The sequence below is a fragment of the Chrysochloris asiatica genome, unplaced genomic scaffold (genome assembly GCF_000296735.1).
Source record: "Chrysochloris asiatica unplaced genomic scaffold, ChrAsi1.0 scaffold00029, whole genome shotgun sequence".
In the NCBI taxonomy this organism is placed as follows: domain Eukaryota; kingdom Metazoa; phylum Chordata; class Mammalia; order Afrosoricida; family Chrysochloridae; genus Chrysochloris; species Chrysochloris asiatica.
This window is the reverse complement of record NW_006408547.1, coordinates 25,142,411-25,162,432: the sequence shown is the minus strand read 5'-3', so window position 1 is coordinate 25,162,432 and position 20,022 is coordinate 25,142,411. Positions and strand designations below refer to the sequence as shown.

The 20,022-nt window shown below is 45.3% G+C and overlaps 1 protein-coding gene across 1 annotated transcript in view; it reads left to right on the top strand.

Moving 5' to 3' along the window:
- RASA3 (RAS p21 protein activator 3) overlaps positions 1-20,022 on the top strand; it is a 126,311-nt gene that overhangs the window by 77,531 nt on the left and 28,758 nt on the right. Inside the window, exons 8-15 of the mRNA XM_006851554.1 lie at positions 2,518-2,622; positions 4,917-5,073; positions 7,342-7,490; positions 9,998-10,112; positions 10,886-10,960; positions 13,135-13,258; positions 15,341-15,447; positions 17,166-17,243. Of these exons, the coding sequence (XP_006851617.1) occupies positions 2,518-2,622; positions 4,917-5,073; positions 7,342-7,490; positions 9,998-10,112; positions 10,886-10,960; positions 13,135-13,258; positions 15,341-15,447; positions 17,166-17,243 (910 nt within the window). The remainder of the gene's footprint in view (positions 1-2,517; positions 2,623-4,916; positions 5,074-7,341; positions 7,491-9,997; positions 10,113-10,885; positions 10,961-13,134; positions 13,259-15,340; positions 15,448-17,165; positions 17,244-20,022) is intronic.

The following is a 20,022-nucleotide window of genomic DNA, read 5'->3' as shown; positions in this document are numbered from 1 at the left end:
GATAAAATATTGCTGTGGTTGTACGGAGAGAACCACATGCGGTACCCTCATATTCTTCATCAGGAAGATGGCAGTGTTCCTACAAGATGCAGCACCATCCACAACACACAGGGTCTGCAGCCGTGCCCTGGGGAGCTTACGTTGTAATGAGAGAGGCAGAGAATAAACACATCCATGAATATGTTGTGTAGCTTAATACAATCACGAGGGCTAAGATCATCACACTTGGGTCTGACTTAAGATATGTTTATTTTTGAAAACACAGTTCTATTCTGAATCACATGGGGTTGCCCTGAGTTGGAATTGACGGAAACACATTTGGTTTTTATTTGAGAATCTTTACGAATTTTCCTACGTTTCAGATGGTTTAAAATCAGCTTTCTCTTGTAGGCTTAGGATATCCTGAGGCCTATGAGGTTTGATTAGAAAGACCACAGCCGTGTAGGTAGGGAAGAGATTGTTCTTGTTCCTCAAATGAACCCACACTGGCTCTTCAGGGCTCTTGAGCAATAACTGAGGTGTATGGAGAGGCTTCAGGGCTGCGCAGGGGAGGGCTGACCCTGCTGGTGACGGTGAAGGAGAGCAAGCAGAGGACTACTCGGAGGTTGTACAGAATGTCCTCTGAGCACGTTTCCCTTCCCCCCAGCACTTCCTCTTCCCACCACATGCAAGACTGAGGGGTTTGTGTCCGGATCTTTCTCTCTTCCCGTAGTGTCCTAAGGAAATGCATTTATCCCCACAGACATGACTTGGTGTGAGCCCAAGTTTTAAATGTATTCAGTTCGTTTGCATCTGCAGTGTCAGTACCTTAGAATTCTGAAATCGAGGCAAAGTAGCCCTAAATTTTGAGCTTCTGAAAGGTCCTCATGGGAAGACTGTAACAAAGTGACAAGGCCTTGGTTAAAAATTGCCTTTTTGATACCAGCTGTTCCTCTTACAAGCAGCTTCCTCATTTTTCTTGTTAAGAGAAAGAAGCTTTGTCTGTCTGTCTGTCTGTTTTAATTGGGCTCTGAATTACAAAATCAAGTCAGTCTTAAGGCTTGGGGAATTTGCTGTTTTTAAGTATTGAAACAAAAATGTCTTAAAATGTTTCTCAGCTCAAAAAAAAAGAGGCCTGATAAATTGTTTGTGATCTTACTAAATTGTCAACTGCTGGTTTTCATATTCTAAAAATAACTTACTGTGGGACAGATTCCTGTTTGTCCTCCTCTAAGGCCACTGTCACTGTCTTCCAAATGCTTATCGATTCTGATTAGGATGTCTGTTCTACTGCTAAATGTACAATGCTGTTTCATGTCCTTTGACCACCAGAATGTAGTTCGAAATGTTGACATTCTATTCCTAGCTCCTTGTGGTGAATGGTGGGTTAAGTTTTGCAGTTTTCAAATCTGTTAACTTGTGAGTTCCCGCTGACACCTTCCAACAGGAAGATTCAGATACCACAGCCTCACAATCCGATGTGAGCTCTACCTGGGGGCGGGGTGGGGGGAGGATGAGTGAGTGAGCGATTGCTCTCATCTCCAAAGTGAACAGAATGTTCAGAAAGCTGGGTGTGGACGTTTCACAAAGATGCTTACATAAATAGTGCTGTGGTTTGGCAGCCATTTGTAACCCAGCATTCTTCTTTTTCCTTTTTCTTGGTGGGAAGTGTTTCGGCCTCTTTTGTGGATAATGTATCCTGGGAAGTAGTGTGTGATTGGTGGATGTTCAGGTTCTAAGTTCAGGTGGAGAAGGAGCATTCAATAACACCAGTTTTTTTCTCTCTCTAGATACACTTTCTTGCGATGGAAAGTCATTGCAATCCTGATTTTTAAATAGATCAGGCTAGCCAGTCCTGGCATTTTCATTTCTTTTCACACCACATCGTTTTCTACTGACAATCTCATGCCCTGAGAAGTAATGAGAGTGAGGAGAATTAGACCCACCTCACGAACGCCTGCCCCTTTCATTAAACTCCTCCAAATGAAAAGTTATGATGCTTGGAGCATGGGCCAGAGCGTTTAAGAGCTGCACCTGTGTAAAGCGCTCCTGTTTGTAATGTGAGGACCACTAGACCCACCAAGCTTTCCCACTTTGAGAAGTGCTTCTTCACCTGAACTCCTCCATGAGGTAATGAAGACTGTACACATTGCTAAACATATTGCATATATGGTGTGCAGACATACCCAGATCCTAAACAGCTTGCATCCTGGGGCAAAGAGGAGGCGGAGGCAGAGCCCTGGGAGACCATCCTGGTCACATATGCTGGACAGATGTGCTCTGCCCCCTTCTAATTTTTTTCATTTGCAACCTGGGGAAAGGCAAGTTTTCGTTCCTGGTTTGAACTTCTAGTTTGAACATACTCGGCTAGTTCAGATCTTCATCCAGACGGACTTTGGCAGAATCGAAGGTTCGATCACGTTCCAAGCCCTTCTTGAGGAAAAGAAAAGAAGGGAAACTAAACTGTTCCTAATCTCTATCTTACTGTCGGTTATCCTTCTCTAAGTCACGTTTGTATTATTGGCTGTTGTTTTTCAGAGTTGACCTCTGGAATGCTAGTAACTTGAAGTTTGGAGATGAGTTCCTGGGAGAATTAAGGATCCCATTGAAAGTTCTGCGGCGGTCCAGCTCCTACGAAGCATGGTAAGGTAATGGCGTGCCCAGAGATCAGCTGGCGGTGGTGGTTGTGTGCCACTGACTCGGTTCTGACTCATAGCGAGCTTGCATATGGTTCCTGAGGTTGTCAGCCATTATAGGAGCAGAGAGCCTCCTGCTAGGTTCGAACTGCTGACCTTGTGGTTAGCAGCTCAGTTCATAAAGCTGGTGAGAAATCAAAAGAAAACAGCAATAATAAAAAGGCTTCCCAAATGAAACGGTTCAAACTCTGTGTACTCAGCCCTCTGTCTTCTCAGGGAGAGCCCACTGCCTCTTACTCTGCACATAGTTCTGACAGCTCTTACTTGGTGAAGTAGTTTCTTCTTGTGCAGCAGGTGAGAGATAGTTGATGAGGAGACGTGCAAACATAGGTGATGGCTCCGAACCTTAAGACAAGGAAAGGAGAGGAGGGAGGGAGGGTAAAACACTGGCCTTAAAATGTTGGCATAGCAAACTGTCCCTCATCTGATTATTCAGTAATGCTTGTTAGTAATCTCATACATGAGCCCTGGATATCCACAGACAAATGTAAAAACCTTCCCTAAAAGCCGAGACTGTAAATTCCAAAAAGCCAAGTCCCCCCCCATCCAAAAAAAAAGCCAAAGAGGATAGAGAGAAATACTGTAAACTGATGATATATGGTAGGGATAATAATCAATGTAATGAAACAAGCTATATGAATGGTTGAATGTGAAGCTGATGATGTGCCCTGTAAACTCTCACTCAATGCAAAATAAAAACATTTAATTTAAAAAAAAAAAAAATGTTGGAAACAGCATCTGGGGCCTGGTTATTGGCGATGCTACTTCATTGCTGATCTCCAGGTACTGACTCATGACCTCGATCTTTACCTGTAAAGCTTAAGTCGTCCGAAGGTACCTCCTCACCCTCTGAGGAAAGTATGAAAGGGTGCGTTTATTTCAAGAAAATCTCGACTTCAGACCCCACATCTATAATGCAGAATATTTCAGCTCTGCACTGTAACTCATTCAAGTATCCCAGATGGCTCAAGTGTTGCTACTTTCCCATGGATTTATTTCTTGTTTTCCTTAGAGCACTTTGTGTTTTTGCATAAGGGAAATCCTTGGCCTTACTTCATGATCAGTGTATAAATCAAATTGCATCTCAATAAATAGGATCAGTATGAAATCTTAAATATTTCTGACCCTGGTCATTGGTTCTCTGACTTCATTTCCTTTACCAGATACATTGCACACGAAGAGAATGTCTTGTTGATTTATACACATCAGCAAATAAGGACAGAAAAACCATCACACAATTTGTATCACTTTTCACATTGCGCTCAATAGCAGAGTTCTCTGTCAACAGAAACTACCGGAATACATGTGCCTTTTAATTCCATGAGCTGTAGGCAGCTGGCCCAGGACCATATAGTTAGACTCTGGTTTCTTGCCAGGAGCCTTAAGCAAACCCCCAGCCATCGTAACCAAGGATCTAATGCTTGGCTGGGGACCCTCTGAAGCCCTCACCAATATACCATGCTGGTGAAATGCTTTGGAGATAAGATCTGCCTATATAGAATCTTTAAATTGTATATCTAATACAATTAGAGAAAATAGAGTTCCTGAATGGGACAAGAGAGGAGAGATTCCAAAGACAGACACTACCAATGACCATGCAATCCTCCAATGGTCCAGCTGTCCCCAGCCACCCACAACTCAGTACTAGTTCAGACACTGAGGCTGTCCTCTATGTTCATGAAAATAATAACAAGTCTGCCTCTTGCTTGCCCAGCGTCAAGTGTCAGTCTTCACAGGGTAATGGTTTTACTGCAGACTTGACCCTGACCCTGACGACTTGTGTGTAGATTCCAGCCAACGTCTGGCCTCAGACACTTGTTTCTTGTTCACGTCCACTCACTTCTCCTTTTCATCCTTCTCATGCCTCCCACCTAGTCCCACTTTTCTCCCTTCCCTTCTAAGTTGTTAACTGCCGTCAAGTCAATTCTGAGAAGAGGTTGGTGGGTTTGAACCACCAGCCTTGCAGGTAACAGTCCAATGCTTATCCTACAGCGCCACATCAGGACTCCGACTTTGAAGTGTGCGGCTCTTCATGAGAGGCATTACAGTAAGCCTCCTCGGGTGGGAAGCATCCCCCCCCCCAGACACTACAATGGGGGCCTCCTACGGAATCATCTGCTTCAAACCCTGACACCTGAAGACGGATGTGAGGGGGAGCCCATCTGCTGAGCAGGGTGCTAGGCTTGGCCCCTTCAAAGATGCCGCTGCCTCACCCAGGCTGATTCTGTGTGTCCTTTCCAGGTATTTCCTTCAACCCCGGGATAACGGCAGTAAGAGCCTGAAGCCAGGGGACCTCGGGTCCTTAAGGTTGAATGTGGTTTACACAGAAGACCATGTTTTCTCCTCAGACTATTACAGTCCTCTCCGGGACCTCCTGCTGAAGTCTGCAGACGTGGAGGTAATTTGCCTGCGTGCCTTTTTGGTTTATCTACCAATGACCTTTGGCAAACAATCACAAACAGTTCTCGGGGTGATGGAGGGAGAACCGCCTCAGCTGCTTCCTGCCCTTATTTATGAATTTCACCATTGGCCCCAAGTCTCCTCTACACCCCTGTCTGCTGACAAAAGATCTTTATCTCCTTTTGCTGGCTGTAAGGGGAGACACACCCAACTCTTGTGCAGTTAGAGCCGTTGTGAGAACCCACAGGCAGGGTGTATGACTTCCTAACTTTTATGTTCCACTGTCAGCCAAATGTCTTTGGTTTCCTTTGCTCACAAACCCTCTTCTGTTTGAATTTTGAGGGCTGATGGGAGGAGGAGCAGAGCTCAGGGTGCTCTCTTCTGTGCATGAACCCACCAAATTGGAGATTTTAATGAGTTTTTTTGTTTTTGTTTTATGAAATGCATGTTTTCTATCTAAGTAAAAAGCTGTATGTGTCATAACTAGAAATGGCAGCACGTATTAGTAAAGGGAGAAAGGAGAGAGGGAAAACACAGATTCACCCATTGTTCTTTGATGACCTTGTTGTTTCACCGAAAAACTGAACTAACCATTAGGGTGGTTTCTCTGTGGAGAAGTGGGGTTTTAGATTGCTGCCCCCTACTGACTGTATCTATCAAACAGTGTCATTCACACGCAAGTAAAATTATGTTAGTTGTTGGTAAGTGTCGTTGAGTTGGTTCCAACCCATAGTGCACGATTGTAGTAGTACATCGACAGGAAGCTATAAGAAATTCAAACTGGATTCAGAAGAGAATGTGGAAAGAGGGATGTCATTACTGATGTCAGATGGATCTTGACTGAAAGCAGAGAATACCACAAAGATGCTTGCCTATGTTTTATTGACTATGTAAAGGCATTTGACTGTGTGGCTCGTAACAGATCATGAATAACATTGTGATTAAGACTAGGAATTCCAGAACATTCATTGTAAGAACATTCATTGTACTCCTGTGGAACCTGCATATAGACCAAGAGACATTTGTTCCATCATAACCAAGAGACATTGCATGATTGAAAATCAGGAAAGGTGTGTGTCAGGTTGTATTCGTTCACTATACTTAATCTCTATGCTGAGCAAATAATTCGAGAAACTGGACTTTATGAAAAAGAACATGGCGTCCGGTTTAGAGAAAGACTCATTAACAACCTGCGATATGCAGATGAGACAACCTTGCTTGCTGAAACTGAAGAGGACTTAAAGTACTTACTGATGAAGATCAAAGACTGCAGTCTTCTCTAGGGATTTCTCTATAGTGTCAAGAAAATGAAATTCTCACAACTGGATCAATAAGATAATATCATGATAAATGGAGAAAATATTGAAGTTGTCAAGGATTTCATTTGATAATCAGCACCATGGACTATCAGTCAAGAAATCAAATGACATATTATATTGCATTGGACAAATCTGCTGCACGAGACCTCTTTAAATTGTTAAAAAGCAAAGATGTCAGTTTGAGAGCTAAGGTGTGCCTGACCCAAGCCGTAGTATTTTCAGTTACCTCGTATGTGAAAGCTGGACAGTGAATAAGGAAGATCAGAGAAGAAGCAATATCTTTGAGTCATGGTGTTGGTGAAGAGTGTTGACTATACCATAGACTACCAGAAGACAGCACTGGTAGCATAGTGGTTATGAATCGGGCTGCGAGCCTTAAGGTCAGCAGTTCGAAACTACCAGCTGTCCCGTGGGAGAAAGATGAGGCTTTCTGCTCCCGTAAAGATTTACTTCCTCGGTAACCCTGTACTCTGAACCAACACAACATCAATAAACAACGGTGACAACCAGAAGAGTGAATAAATCTGTTCTGGAAAAAGTACAACCAGATGCTCCTTAGAGACTAAGATGCTGAGACTTAGTTTCATGTACTTGGACAGGTTTTCAGGAGGGACCAGTCCCTAGAGAAGGACAGGATGCTTGGTAAAGTCGAGGGTCAGCAAAAAGAGGAAGGCCCCCAACGAGATGTAGCATTTACAGTGAATTTACAGAGCACACCAAAAGTTGTGAAGATAGTGTAGTGTGTCCTTCTGCTGTGCACAGGGTCATCGTGAGTCAGAACCAACTTGGCGGCACCTAATGACAACCATGATTGAAAGATACTAACACAGGAGGGAAAGTGAAATCTCCAAGGCACAGACCCTGGAGTCTGGCACACCTAGATCCAAGGGTCATTGGAGATGGTGTGGGGCTTGATCTCTAAAGGCTTTTGTTGTCTCTTTGCTCAGCCTGTGTCTGCATCCGCCGCCCATATTCTGGGTGAAGTTTGTAGAGAGAAACAGGAAGCAGCGATCCCATTGGTGCGGCTCTTCTTACACTATGGCAAGATAGTGCCTTTCATCAGTGCCATTGCAAACGCCGAAGTGGAAAGGACTCAGTGAGTACCTGACACCGCCCTGCGGCCTCTCTCCCGAGCCCCCTGACCCTCTCTTTCTCTGCCTTCCCTCCTCTTGTAGGAACGTCAAGCCCATCTCCACAGGCAAGTCGAAACATGATGGGGAAACGCGAACAACAAGGTCCGCAGTTCAAACCCACCAGCTGCTCCTTTGGAAATCCTTTACAGGGTCGCTATGAGTTAGAGCCGACTTACAACAACAACAACAACAGTTCCTACTGAGTCTCTGTGTGGTTCAAACAATGAATTCGCATGACTTCTAACCAAAAGGCTGAAGGTTCGAGTCTATTCAGAGACACCTTGGGAGCAAGAGCTGGAGATCTAGTCCCCAAACTCAGCACAGTTCCACTCTGTGTGACACACAGGAGCTCAGCATAAGTCAGAAACAACTTGATAGCAACTGGCTTACTGGTTTAGAGTTACTACCACTTGTAGGTGAGAAAGTAAGGCTACGGAACAGGGGTGGGGAACCTACCAAATTTTTTTTTTCTACCAAAATTTATAGCATTATTTGTGGGCCATACAAAGTTAGCTTGCTATATTTGGTCCAGCACTGAATTAACTCGCCCCTAATGTGATAGCTGGAGTCCTGGTGTGGCGCTGTGGGTTAATGCGCCAGACTGCAAAGCCGTTTAAACTGCAAGGTCGGCCGTTCAAGCTCACCAGCTGCTCCTTGGAAACCCTGTACAGGGTCGCTATGGGTCGGAATCAACTCGACGACACTTGACAACAACAACAATGTGATACCTGGAACTGCGGTTGCCTTGGCAGGACCAGACCAAATGATTTCACGGGCTGGACGTTCCCCACCCCTGCTAGAAGATTTGAGTAATTCGTTAGCAGTAGAAGTCACCCTCAAAAAATCCTTCGGGGGAAATATTGAGGAAACTAAGTATAAGCAGCATCTTCAAGACAATAATCTAAATTCATATTTTTCTTTCAGAGGCATGTTTATGTGGTTTTTTGTTGATGTTGCTTTTTTAAAGAAAACTAAAAACCAAAAACCTCACCTTTTCTTTAGGACATCTCAGAGCAAGTGTGCAAAGAATTGGGTTACCCATGAGCACTGATTGTTTTAAGGGGGTCACTCAATTCCTCCCGGCCTTTTACAATCCGCTCTGACTCCACCTCATGTTGAGATTTTATGAGTTCCCTATAGATGGAGTCGAGGACTGCAGATTGGTCGGCCAACATCCTCACAAGGAGCAACATTTCCTTTGGTCCCCTTGTCACCCTAAGGGAAGGGAATAGCAGTTTGATTAAAGAGACCATAAAGCACCCACCAGTTAAGCGAAGTAAAGGGTTACCCTGATTCGTCTGCTACTCCACTAGACCCTGCACCCTGACCACAGTTTTAGGTGCTTTGGAATCAGTCAAGTTGATTCCAACTCACAATGACTTTTCAGCTCAGCACAGAGCCGCTCTTTAGGGTTCTCCAGACTCAATCTTTCTGGAAGCAGACAGTCCCCTTTGTCTTTCTCCTGTGGAACAGCTTGGCAGCCTCATGCTTAACCCATTGCACCCCAACAGCTCTTCATTTTAGTGTTTAGAATCAATCTCACCAAGAGTGGCAAATTGGCAAAGATCAATACATTATATTACCTTCTGAGTTAAAGAGCACATGGGGCTGGCTTACACAGGAGAGAGATTTAGAGGCATTTCAGAAGGCCTAGGTCATAATTGTCTTAAAAAACAAAACAAAACAAAAAAATGAACCTCTTGCTGTCAAATTGATTCCGACTCATAGCCACCCTGTTTGCTACAGAGTGTTGTTAAATGCTGTTGACTTGGTTCCGACTCACAGCTCCCCTGTTAGGGTTTCTGAGGAGAGCCTGGTGGGTTTGAACTGGCGACCTTGCAGCTCAACCTGACCTTGTGATCCTGCAACACCACACCAGGGCTCCTTGCTGCAGAGTGGAACTGCCCCATAGTTTCCTGGTTGTATTTTTCACTGATCACCTGGGTTTTCTTCTGTGGCGTCGCTGGGTGGGTCTGAACCGTAAAACCTTTAGGTCAGTTGTTATTTGTGCCTTCAAGTCGGTTCTGACCCATAGCGACCCTTATAGGGTTTCCTAGGAGCAGCTGGTGAACTTGAACCACCAACCTTGCAGTTCAGATCGACTTTCCAGTCCAGTGCATTAACGCACAGCACCACCCCAGGACAGTAGCATACGCTTGTATTTCCCAAGGACCCTAATCCTCTCCACCTTGTAAAGACAACTGAAGACCCACCAAGGTGACCTTATTTCTGAATCAGACAAAAGGACATTCCAAAACAGGCTCCACCTCCTTATCCAGCATTAACATCATGTTGCTATTGTTAGCTGCTGCAGGGTCAGTTCTGACACATAGCAACCCTTCAGAGGGTTTCCAAGGAGAGACTGATGGGTTTGAACTGCCACCTTTGTGGTTAGCAATCCAGTGCTGACCCTATAGCGCCATACCAGTATCACACAGAGACAAAAATCATCCCCCCAAATGTTTTTCAGAGACCCCAATACCATCTTCCGAGGAAACTCTCTGACTTCCAAGTGCATCGATGAAACCATGAAGCTAGCTGGCATGCACTACCTGCATGTCACGCTGAAGCCCATCATAGAAGAGGTGAGTCAGCGCCCCCTACAGGCCTTCCCTGGGAGAGCTGAGGCAATCACACACACACACACACACACACACACACACACACACAGCTAAGAGCTTTAATACTAGCTTTCTTTTTAGTTTGTAGAGAAGTTTCATGATGCATTCCATAACTGTCTACATTTTCTTGTATTAAAAAAATAATGCTTAAAGGAACTCCATCATCCAGCTAAATTCAGAAGGACATGCAAGGAAGAGATGGTTTGCTCGTGAGAAAACCCACATAGCTCTGCGTGCCTATGACTCTCCCTGGGTCCCTAAAAGAGTGTAGTTTCTGCCAGCGCCCTGGTGGAGTTGTGTGCTATAGGCTTTCATTATCTCTCTCGGACAGTCTGATCTTTTTCCAGGCTAGTAATTGACAACCACATTCAAACCACGTTTCCTTTCCAGTTGACTCAGGGCTTTCTACCCTAACCTGTTCAGTGTGATACCTTCCCCCAAAACAGTTTCATGAAAAAAAACAGGCTCTTTGTAAATGAGAGAGAATTTAAAATAGCATTCTGGTTTGATTTGTGGGCAAGATGGTTTTAGCGTTTTGAAGGAAAAATGCTATGGCAACTTGTTGGAATCTGATTGTACTTCAGCGTCGGCTGCCAGGGCCAGAGGCCTCACTGTTCAGAGCTGTCTTTTCTGCACTGGACACATGATTTCCATCTCAGTGAGGCCTGCTATTCCTCCTCCCCACTGCCCTTCTAGAACCTACCTCGGATACTCATGACTTTCATTGCTTTTCCCAGATATGCCAAAGTCACAAGTCTTGTGAAATTGATCCTGTAAAGTTAAAAGATGGTGAAAACCTTGAAAACAATATGGTAAGACATCCTTACGTTTCCTGAAGTCTGTCCGTCACCTACATCCTTACGTTTTGTTCACTCTCGTGTTTCCTGAAGTCTGTTCGTCACCACCTGTTAGTGAGGTTTCTCAGTGTGGTGGCCCCTTCGGGACTTGGTTTCACTCAAGGGTCCAGGGTGGGGTAGGGAAGACCTGAGCTGTGCTTTGCACAGCAGGGAGACTACATGAGTCTGAAGCAGAAATGCTTGTGTGTGCTGTGTTAAGCTCACTGTGGTTCAGCGTGTGTAAAACTGTCCGTCCCAGGCTGATGGCCATTCACCACCATTTTGTGTTGCTGACCCTCTCCTGCATTGTCTCCGTGAAGTGCCTCACCAGGCTCTGCTTACCAAGTGGACTCCTTGGCTCTCCTGCACTTTTCCTCATCTCCCGGAATGACCCGGAAGCATTCCTGTTAGAGTTGACACCAGGAACCTTCTCAGTCTCACTTGGTTCCTCCACCTCAACAAACACAAGTACCCAAAACTTGAGCACCTCATGTTGTCCCTGGGAGCTCTGTTCTATTTTTAAATTAAACACAAAGCTCCCTGATTTTGACACTCAACCCTAAAGTTTTCATCTTTTCCTATAGTTTCTCCATACCAGGTCATGCTAAGTTGTGATCATACCTTTAGATAATAGAAGCAAAGTTCCTGCCTTCAGGGAATTCCATTCGTTAAGGTCATCAGGGTGGAGGTGAAGGATAGAGTGTAGGTCTCTCTCTCAGATTCCCCAGAACTCAGTAAACAATTACTTTCATCACTAGAAAATATTACGGTTTTCAGTGTGCATTTTACAAGGAAATGGGTGTTTGGGGGATTTTTGTTTGTTTGTTTTAATGCAGTGGGAAGTAGATCTTATATGGAAGAGTGTATCAAGCCTACATAGTTTAAACAGAAGTCCCCGGCTGGTACAGATGGTTAAGCATTTGATTGAAGGCCCCTTGTCAGAAGGGTCTGCTGATCTACTTCTGACAAATCAACCACTAAAAGCTCTACATTGCAGTTCTGGTCTGTCACATACGAGGTCAGCATGAGTGGGATGCTACAGGAGAAGTTTAAAGAGTATTGGAATGAATTGGAAGGAAACGTTGAGGCAGGAGAGAGAGGGATGGCATGGCCAGAGTCCAAAAAGGGTAGAGCAGAGTGTGGAAAGGGAAAAGGAAGGGGAGGCGCTGGGCTCTAGAGGGCCTGGTTAGAGGATAAGAAGTCCGGGCTTTCATCCTAAAGATAAAGGAGCGAAGTCTAGAGCATCCTAAGGCAGGACAGTAACGGGGGCGAACTCTCCTGTGATGAACCTTGCTCTGGTGGCCACATCGGGGATCACGTAGACAGGGGTCCGTTAGGAGACTAGGGAATGGAGGAGACTGTGAAGCCAGTGAGAGCTCACCAGAGCCGGAGGGGAGAGAAGTTGAAGCCCTAGTCCATTTCTTCCTCGTTCATTGTCTCCTCTTCTGTTGTGCTCCCTTTCCTTGTCTTTCCCTCCTCCTCGTTTATCCTCATCCCACTCATCTATCCATCCTTCTACCCAGTGCTTACTGCGGGCTTCCTCTGCACCAGTCACTGTTTGCAAGCTGAGGCTTCAGTAGTGAGCCAGAGACCAGAAGTGCCTTCCGTTCTAGTATATGGACTAGAAACGATTGTGGGGTGTGTTTGAGACTGATCGGCACTGTGGAGAGGAAAAGGAGCCCTGGTGGTGCAGCCAGTTAAGTGCTGAGCTGCTAACCAGCTGCTCTGTGAGCCAAAGATGAAACTATCTGCTTCATAAAGATTACAGCTTAGGAAACCCTATGGGGTCATTAGGAGTCAGACCCCACTCACCAGACTTCATTCATAGAGGAAGAGAACTCAATAGTAAGGGTCTCAGGTGGCCACCAAGGTCTCCTTGAGAAGATGGAATTTGACCTCCATAGGTCTCTCCATAGAAGAGACCAGCTGGGCTTGACTATCTTTTCAACATGGAATCCCAGCTCCGTCAGGGACCCTGGCCGGGTCCTCCCCACAGCACTGTTCATGGCTGACCTGGGAGCCTGCCCCTTAGCCCTCAAAATCAGTAGTGATGCTCAATGTGTGCCAACATGAGGTAGCCTTCAGAGGGAGCGACAGATCCAGGTCCGCCCCTCTGCCTCCCGCTGTCTGACCTGTGTTCCACATTGCAGGAGAGCCTGCGGCAATACGTGGACCGCATCTTCAACGTGATCTCCAAGTCTGGGGTCAGCTGCCCCACGGTCATGTGTGATATTTTCTTCTCCCTGAGGGAGTCGGCTGCCAAGCGCTTCCAAGGTGAGTCGCTCTTCCTCAGACAGCGCTCAGATCAGCTAAAAACTAACCACAGCCCCCCTCGCTGAGTAATTATCTTCCCACCTGCCATATGTCTGACAGCCCTGGGGCTGGCTTCAAAACAAATTAAAACCAGAAAAGAAAAAAAAAAAAAAAACGCATTTGAGAGTCTGCATAGGCAACAGTGACTAGTAGTGGCTTTGACTCGCAGCCTGCTGCACTGATAGGCCGGCGTGATTCTAGCATCAGTGGCAGATGCCCAAAAGGACAAAACCCTCGCCAGCCCGGCTGTTCCTCTGCCGTTATGTTCCTGGGAGATGCTTTGATTTTGCTGGGATTGTCTCAGCTAATGTTTCCCAGGTCCTCTTTCTGGTTTTTGTTGTTGTTCTGTGTGGGATGAGCTGTCCCAATACCAGGGCCTCCAGCCACCTTAAGAAATCTTTCTGGCAAAACCTTTGTCCTGCTGGTGGTTGTTGAGATCCCTGGGTGTTGCAAACAGTGGATGTTTTTGCCTGTTCCCTTGATCATCCGGCTGAAACACCAGCCAATGAAAACCTTTTGGACCCAGTTATATGCTCACTCACACGGGGGTCTCCGTGAGATACCGAGTCTTAGTTGTTGCTTTTTTCTGACGTGCTCCAGTTGGCGCAACTTCCTTCAACAAATTTCCCCAGCCGTTTTTTTCTTGCTTTAAGTTGGGAGACGTTTGTACTATAAGCATAAACACTTCATCAGGGGCGGTGGGGGGACCAGTAGTGGAAGTATTTGGGGAAGTGGAAAGTGAGGAATTTCCCAGGGCTCTGAGTTTACTTCTTCAGAATTCCTGATTTTTAATTGTGCTGGATTCTGCAGCGTGTTGCCGTAAGCCAGCCCACACAGAGAAGCCAAGGAAATGTGTTTGATCTAGCTGTGGGGACTGTTCATATTAACTCCAGTGACTTGGGGCATGGTATACAGTCGTAGGGACTTTGGAAAACCAGATTCTCAAAGGCCATCACTCACAGAAAGACTTAGGGAGAACAGTCTGGCACACCTGAGCCCCCTCCGTCTGCCAGGTGGATGCCATTTGTCAACTCCATTCTATCCTTCTATGAATTGACTTGAGATGACCGGCCAGTGCTGGGTGACCTGCGTGAAACTGTTGGTTACAAAATGTTCTGGAGCATTCCCTGTGAACCAGATATGTCCAGATAGACTAATGGTTGCCTAAGAAGCCCCAGGCCCCTTTGTTCACAGCTGCCTGGATATCCTAGCATGCTGTCTTCCCTCCGGTGGAGCTGTAAGTGCCTGGACTTCCACAGGCCACAGCTGTCTCTGCCTTGCTTGTTGAGAAGCAGGGGCTCCCGGCAGCATTTAGAGTTCTTGGAAAGGCAATTACCAGGTGCATCCAAGCGTGCCTTCAATCTTTTATGGAATAAGATGGTAATACATGAAATATCTTCTCACATCCCAGATGTAAGTACATCACCAAATAATGAGCAGCTCTCCCCTTTCCTGCCGTTAGGGCTGGGTGAATTGATCTAATGTCAGTTTACAGCCCAGAAACCAAACACATGCTGTGTTAGAGAGAGTGTCTTCTACCCCAAAGAAATCACATTCTTAACTAACAATCAACACGAGGGAGAGAGACTCATAGGTATTCAGTATGAAATACTCACGGAAGAGCAAAGTGCCCTCAGTTATAAAAACGTCACTGCCTGCCAGAGATGGAGGCAGAGATGATGACATGGAGAGACAGAGCAGCTGGGGACTCTAGACTCAAGGAGGGAGAGGGGCTGTGTGCTGGCAGCCAGGGGGTTGGCCTGCAGGGTGTACAGTTTGGTTGTTTGAAGGGTTATATATTCCCGAGTGCTTCGGTGTGCATCCAATAAAAAATCAAAAACAAAAACAGAGGGATTGGAAGCAAATGCTGATGAATGATGATGAATGATCATTACAACGAAATGAAATACGATAGGATGAATGTAAAGCTGATACTCTCCCATGTAAACTATTACTCAATTAGCAATAAAACCTTTAAAAAATAAGCAAAGGTCACTGCCTGGCTACCAGGGGAAGTGACTTTTCCTTCTTTCCTGGTTGTAGATGATCTGGATGTGAGGTACACTGCCGTAAGCAGCTTCATTTTCCTGAGATTCTTCGCTCCTGCCATTCTCTCCCCCAACCTTTTCCAGCTCACCCCACACCACACGGTAAGTGAGCCTTGGAGCACCGCGGGTGCTGTCAGCATCCTTGTGTATCGGCGGACAAGACCGGGCTGGCTGCCAGCTTCTCACCACGCTCACTGGCAAGTGGAAGGTGCAGGCATGTGCTGAGGGTTGCTGTACTGTAAAATGGATTATAAACACGTCACACACCTGTAACTCCCGCACTTCAGCACATCAGCTCTGGTAACTGTACATCTGGAAAGAAATTCATAGTGCTTAAAATAGATACATTTGGATAATGTGACCAAGGTTTGAACTACTGGTCATGCTTATTATCCCCTCCCTTACCCCCCCACCCCCGCCACCTAACAGAAAAGAGAAAGTACTTATCATCATGTGTGTGTGTTAATTTCAGGGGCCCTGGTGGTACAACAATGAAGCACTCCGCTGCAAACCAAAAGGTTGGCAGTTCAAATTCAACCAGTGACTTCACAGAGAAAGGTCTAGCAAGCTACGTCCGTAAAGATTGTTGTTGTTAAGTGCCGTCAGATCGGTTCTGACTCACAGTGACTCTGTATAGGGTTTCCAAGGAGCAGCTGAATCACAGACCTTGTGGTTCAAACCAAGCTTGCAGTCCAGTGCTTTATCTCACAGCGCCACCCCAGGACGCCCTGTAAAGATTACGGCTAAGTAAACCCTATGGGGAGTTCTGGTGTGGATTAATGCGCCAGTCTGCAGAGATGTTTGAACTGCGAGGTCGGTAGCACAGTGGTTACGAGTTAGGCGACTACCCTCAAGGTCAGTAGTTTAAAACGACCAGCTGTTCCGTGGGAGAAAGATGAGGCTTTCTGCTCCCGTAAAGATTTATAGCCTCAGAAACCCTGTGCAGGGTCACTGAATCAGAACCGACTCCACTTCACATAACCACCACAACAACTATGTACCAGGTACTGATCTGGGAGCTGGAGATCCAGGAATAGCCTAGAAACCCGACTTTTGTGGAGCTTGCCTTCTGTTGGGCGGTAGCACATGTAGCAAAGCAGGCAGGCTGAAAATCAGATTAGAGAGTGATGGGTCCATCCATTTCTGTTGGTGGTGGTTTTATATTAAGTCCTCCAACTCATTTAAAAGGCAAAAAGAGAAATCCACAAGCATGTTACCTGGGGGACTCAGAACAGGTGACGCGAGTAAGCCCATGGAGAAGTTCTTCTCATTGTAAGAACTTCCTTTTGCATATTGGCTGGAAAGCAACTCTGACTTCACTGTCCATAGGGGCCATGTGGACGTCTTGTTGAAGTGTAGGCTCAGAGAGTCTAGGGTGACACCTGACATTCTTCATTTCTAACACGCTTCCAGGGGAAGCCATTGACCCAGGCATGGTGCTGAGTGTTGTTGTTGTTAAGTGACGTCGGGTCGGTTCCAACTCCTAGCAACCCTATACAGAGTTTCTGAGGAGCGGCTGATGGGTTTATGCCACCAGCCCTGTAGTTGTCAGTCCGGTACTTGTTCTGTAGCAACACACCACAACTCAACTGAGTAGAAGGGTTTAAATGAAAGCCTTCCTCAGTATAGGACCAAGCTCAGCTTCTGTAGACCCTCTGTATGTTTACTCTTGTTCACTCACTGAGTGGAAGACCACAGCCCCCTGTTGCAGCTGTTTGGATTATGCTGTGCATTTTGTCAGCTGTGTAATTCTGATATAAGTCGCAATTTGTACTAAAATTGGCACAAAACTAACATTGCTCTTTTCCTGTCCCCTACAGGACCCACAGACTTCTAGAACTCTGACACTTATCTCAAAGACAATTCAAACTCTTGGCAGCTTATCCAAATCCAAATCTGTAAGTCTTATTTTTCAGTCTTTTTTTTTTACATTTTGAGAATGCTTTGATTTTTTTTAGAATCTCTTTTTAAAGTATAAATAGAATGTCATATATAAAATATATATACATCTATGTGTATATATATTATATAGGTATATATGTATATACATATATAAAATATATCAAGAACACCCAAACTTTTAGATAGAACCCATTCGGCCTAGCTTTGATGGCTTGATGATCAGAACTTGACTAGAGGAAGATAAAAATTTTAAAAAATACAAATTTTTTTGTTAAAGGAAACTAGTGTAAATTACTACAATTTAATGAACTTAACCTACACTTACTGATGTAGTAGCTCAAACTACCAACTGAGAGGGAAGGAATCTTCACATGAAGTATCTCTGTATACAGGGTTGATAGGGACTGGAAACTTAGACACTGGCTACCTAAAATGGGGGTGCTATCAAGTCACAAAGTGACTGGCTTACAAGTTTTCAAGCTTTCAGTTTCAGAGTGTGTGGAGGCAGAGATGAGGACATGGAGAGAGAGAGAGTAGTGAGGACTCTAGACCCATGGAAAGAGAAAGGCTGTGTGCTGGCAGCCAGGAGGCAGCCTTGCAAAATGTGCCCTTTGCCCGTCCTCCCCCTCCGCCCCCCCCCAAAAAAAAGACAGAGAATAGAAGCAAGTACTGTTGAGTGATGATGCATGGAGGAGATTGTAATCATTGCAATGTAATGATGAGTGTAAAACTGATGTTCTCCCATGTAAACTCTCACAATAAAAACTTAAAAAACAAGCCAAAATATAGTGCATGTGTTTATAAGGATATTTATAGGAGTAAAAACAATAATAAAATCAGCACTCGTATCCTCCCCACCTCGTCCCTCACCAACGACATACCTTAGTAAGTTGTTGTTTATTGCTATTGAATCAGTTCCAACCCATTGCGACCCTGTATAGGATTTCGGAGGAGCGGCTAATGAGTTTGAACTGCTGACTTTGTGGTTCAAACTTCTTTATAGTCGAGTGCTTATCTCATAGCACCACATCAGAACTCCACCTTAATAAACAGAACATTCCATATGTCTCTGTGTATCTCCTAATTAGTAATACTTCGTTTTTTTAGAGGAAAATTGTGATAGCTCATGACCCTTTATTTGCATCTGACTTATATCACCAGATTTGGGAGGTAGTTAACGGAATTGCTTGTCGTTTGGCCTGTGGCAGACGGCACATATTCTAAATCAGTGATGACATGCCTTCTTCCATCCAGATTTGCTGCTGACTGGGCTCCGTCCAGGTGAAGCAAACAGGGCGGAGGGCCTTGACCTTGAGCATCTGAGGCCTTCTTTGCTATAAGAAGTAGGTTTTTAGTGACTGGACAGTGACTGAAAGCCACAAATTTGAGGCCCACCTGTCTGTAATCAACAGCACACCCATTTTTTCCTACACAGATGTGGGGGATGGACCTCCCTCCCTCTGCCTCTACTCCATGTGCACATATGTTCATCTTAACCTTTTGGGTGACAGGTAGTTGCTCCCTTCCTATGCCGTTCATGTTAAATAGATTTTGCCTGTTTTAAGATGTTGGTTCCAGTGGGCGTCATGAATTTTCTAACGTAGGACCTCATCCTTCCAAGGTTTGCCCCATTTTTCCATAAAAACGTGCCTAATGACTAGAAGTTCTGAGGAAGTTTGATGCTAATTATCTTACACAAAGCAATAGTGTACTTTGGGGATGGACTCACATCTGGCTCCACCATTGACAAGGGTAAGTGTGAGCAGCAGCCGGGGAGCCATGTTGCCCTTCCAGTTCTGACCAGAAAAGGTGGTTCTTGTTGTCAAGCGCCGTCAAGTCGGTTCCAACCCATAGCGACCCTGTACAGGGTTTCCGAGGAGCAGCTGGTGAGCTTGAACCTCCAACCTTGCAGTTGAAATGTCTTTGCGGTCTGACGCATTAACCCACAGCACCACCCCAGAAAGGGTTAGATCATAAAAATCAGAAGTCCACCCCACCCAGACTTCCTTGTTTGTTTTTTGTGGTATCTCAGTTAGGGCTGTAGGCAAACCAGAATACCATCATCACAGCTAGCCAGCCCCCTCGGTGGCAAGCACTTGGTTTTCTTGGAATCAGAGGACAAGAAGAGCTTTTTTGTGGCTACCAGGTAGGCCAATTGTACCGATTGTTCTTCTCTGCCCAGCTGAACAGGCCCCTAAGGCCAGAGTCTAAGATCTGCACAAAACTCACCATTTTCATATAAAAACATAATCAGGCAGCCTAAATGTTAAAACCGTATTAAATTTGAATGCGGGGCATTTGGAGTGGATTTTTGAAAGGCCCCTTCACTGACGTACTCTGGTTTACCAGCTCATAGTGGAGCCTTCTTCTTCCGGGGCACTTTATCAGACACCCCCCCACCCCCAAAGCATCCCTTTCAAGGTCCCAGAGCAGCCCTTCACGTTATAGGTTCTGTTCACAAAGGAGGAAATGGAAGTAGGTTCCATGATCGGCGAAGTATCCAAGAGAGGATGTGGGGCCATTGTATCTGGAATTCAGGCCTTCGGAAGCCAAGTGCACCCCGTAGCAACCACCATCTATATAGCCAATTTGGCAGCTTCTTAAACTGGAAATCCAGATGTTAATGAACCAAAATGTAGAAGGGGTATGTAGTCATTATACCAAAGGACTTTTTCACAAAGAACACCTTCAAATAGTTTGCTTTAAAAAATATAGTTTAAATATAATTCATCTTATAGAAATTTTTTTTTTTTTTTTTTTTTTTTTTACGTAAGA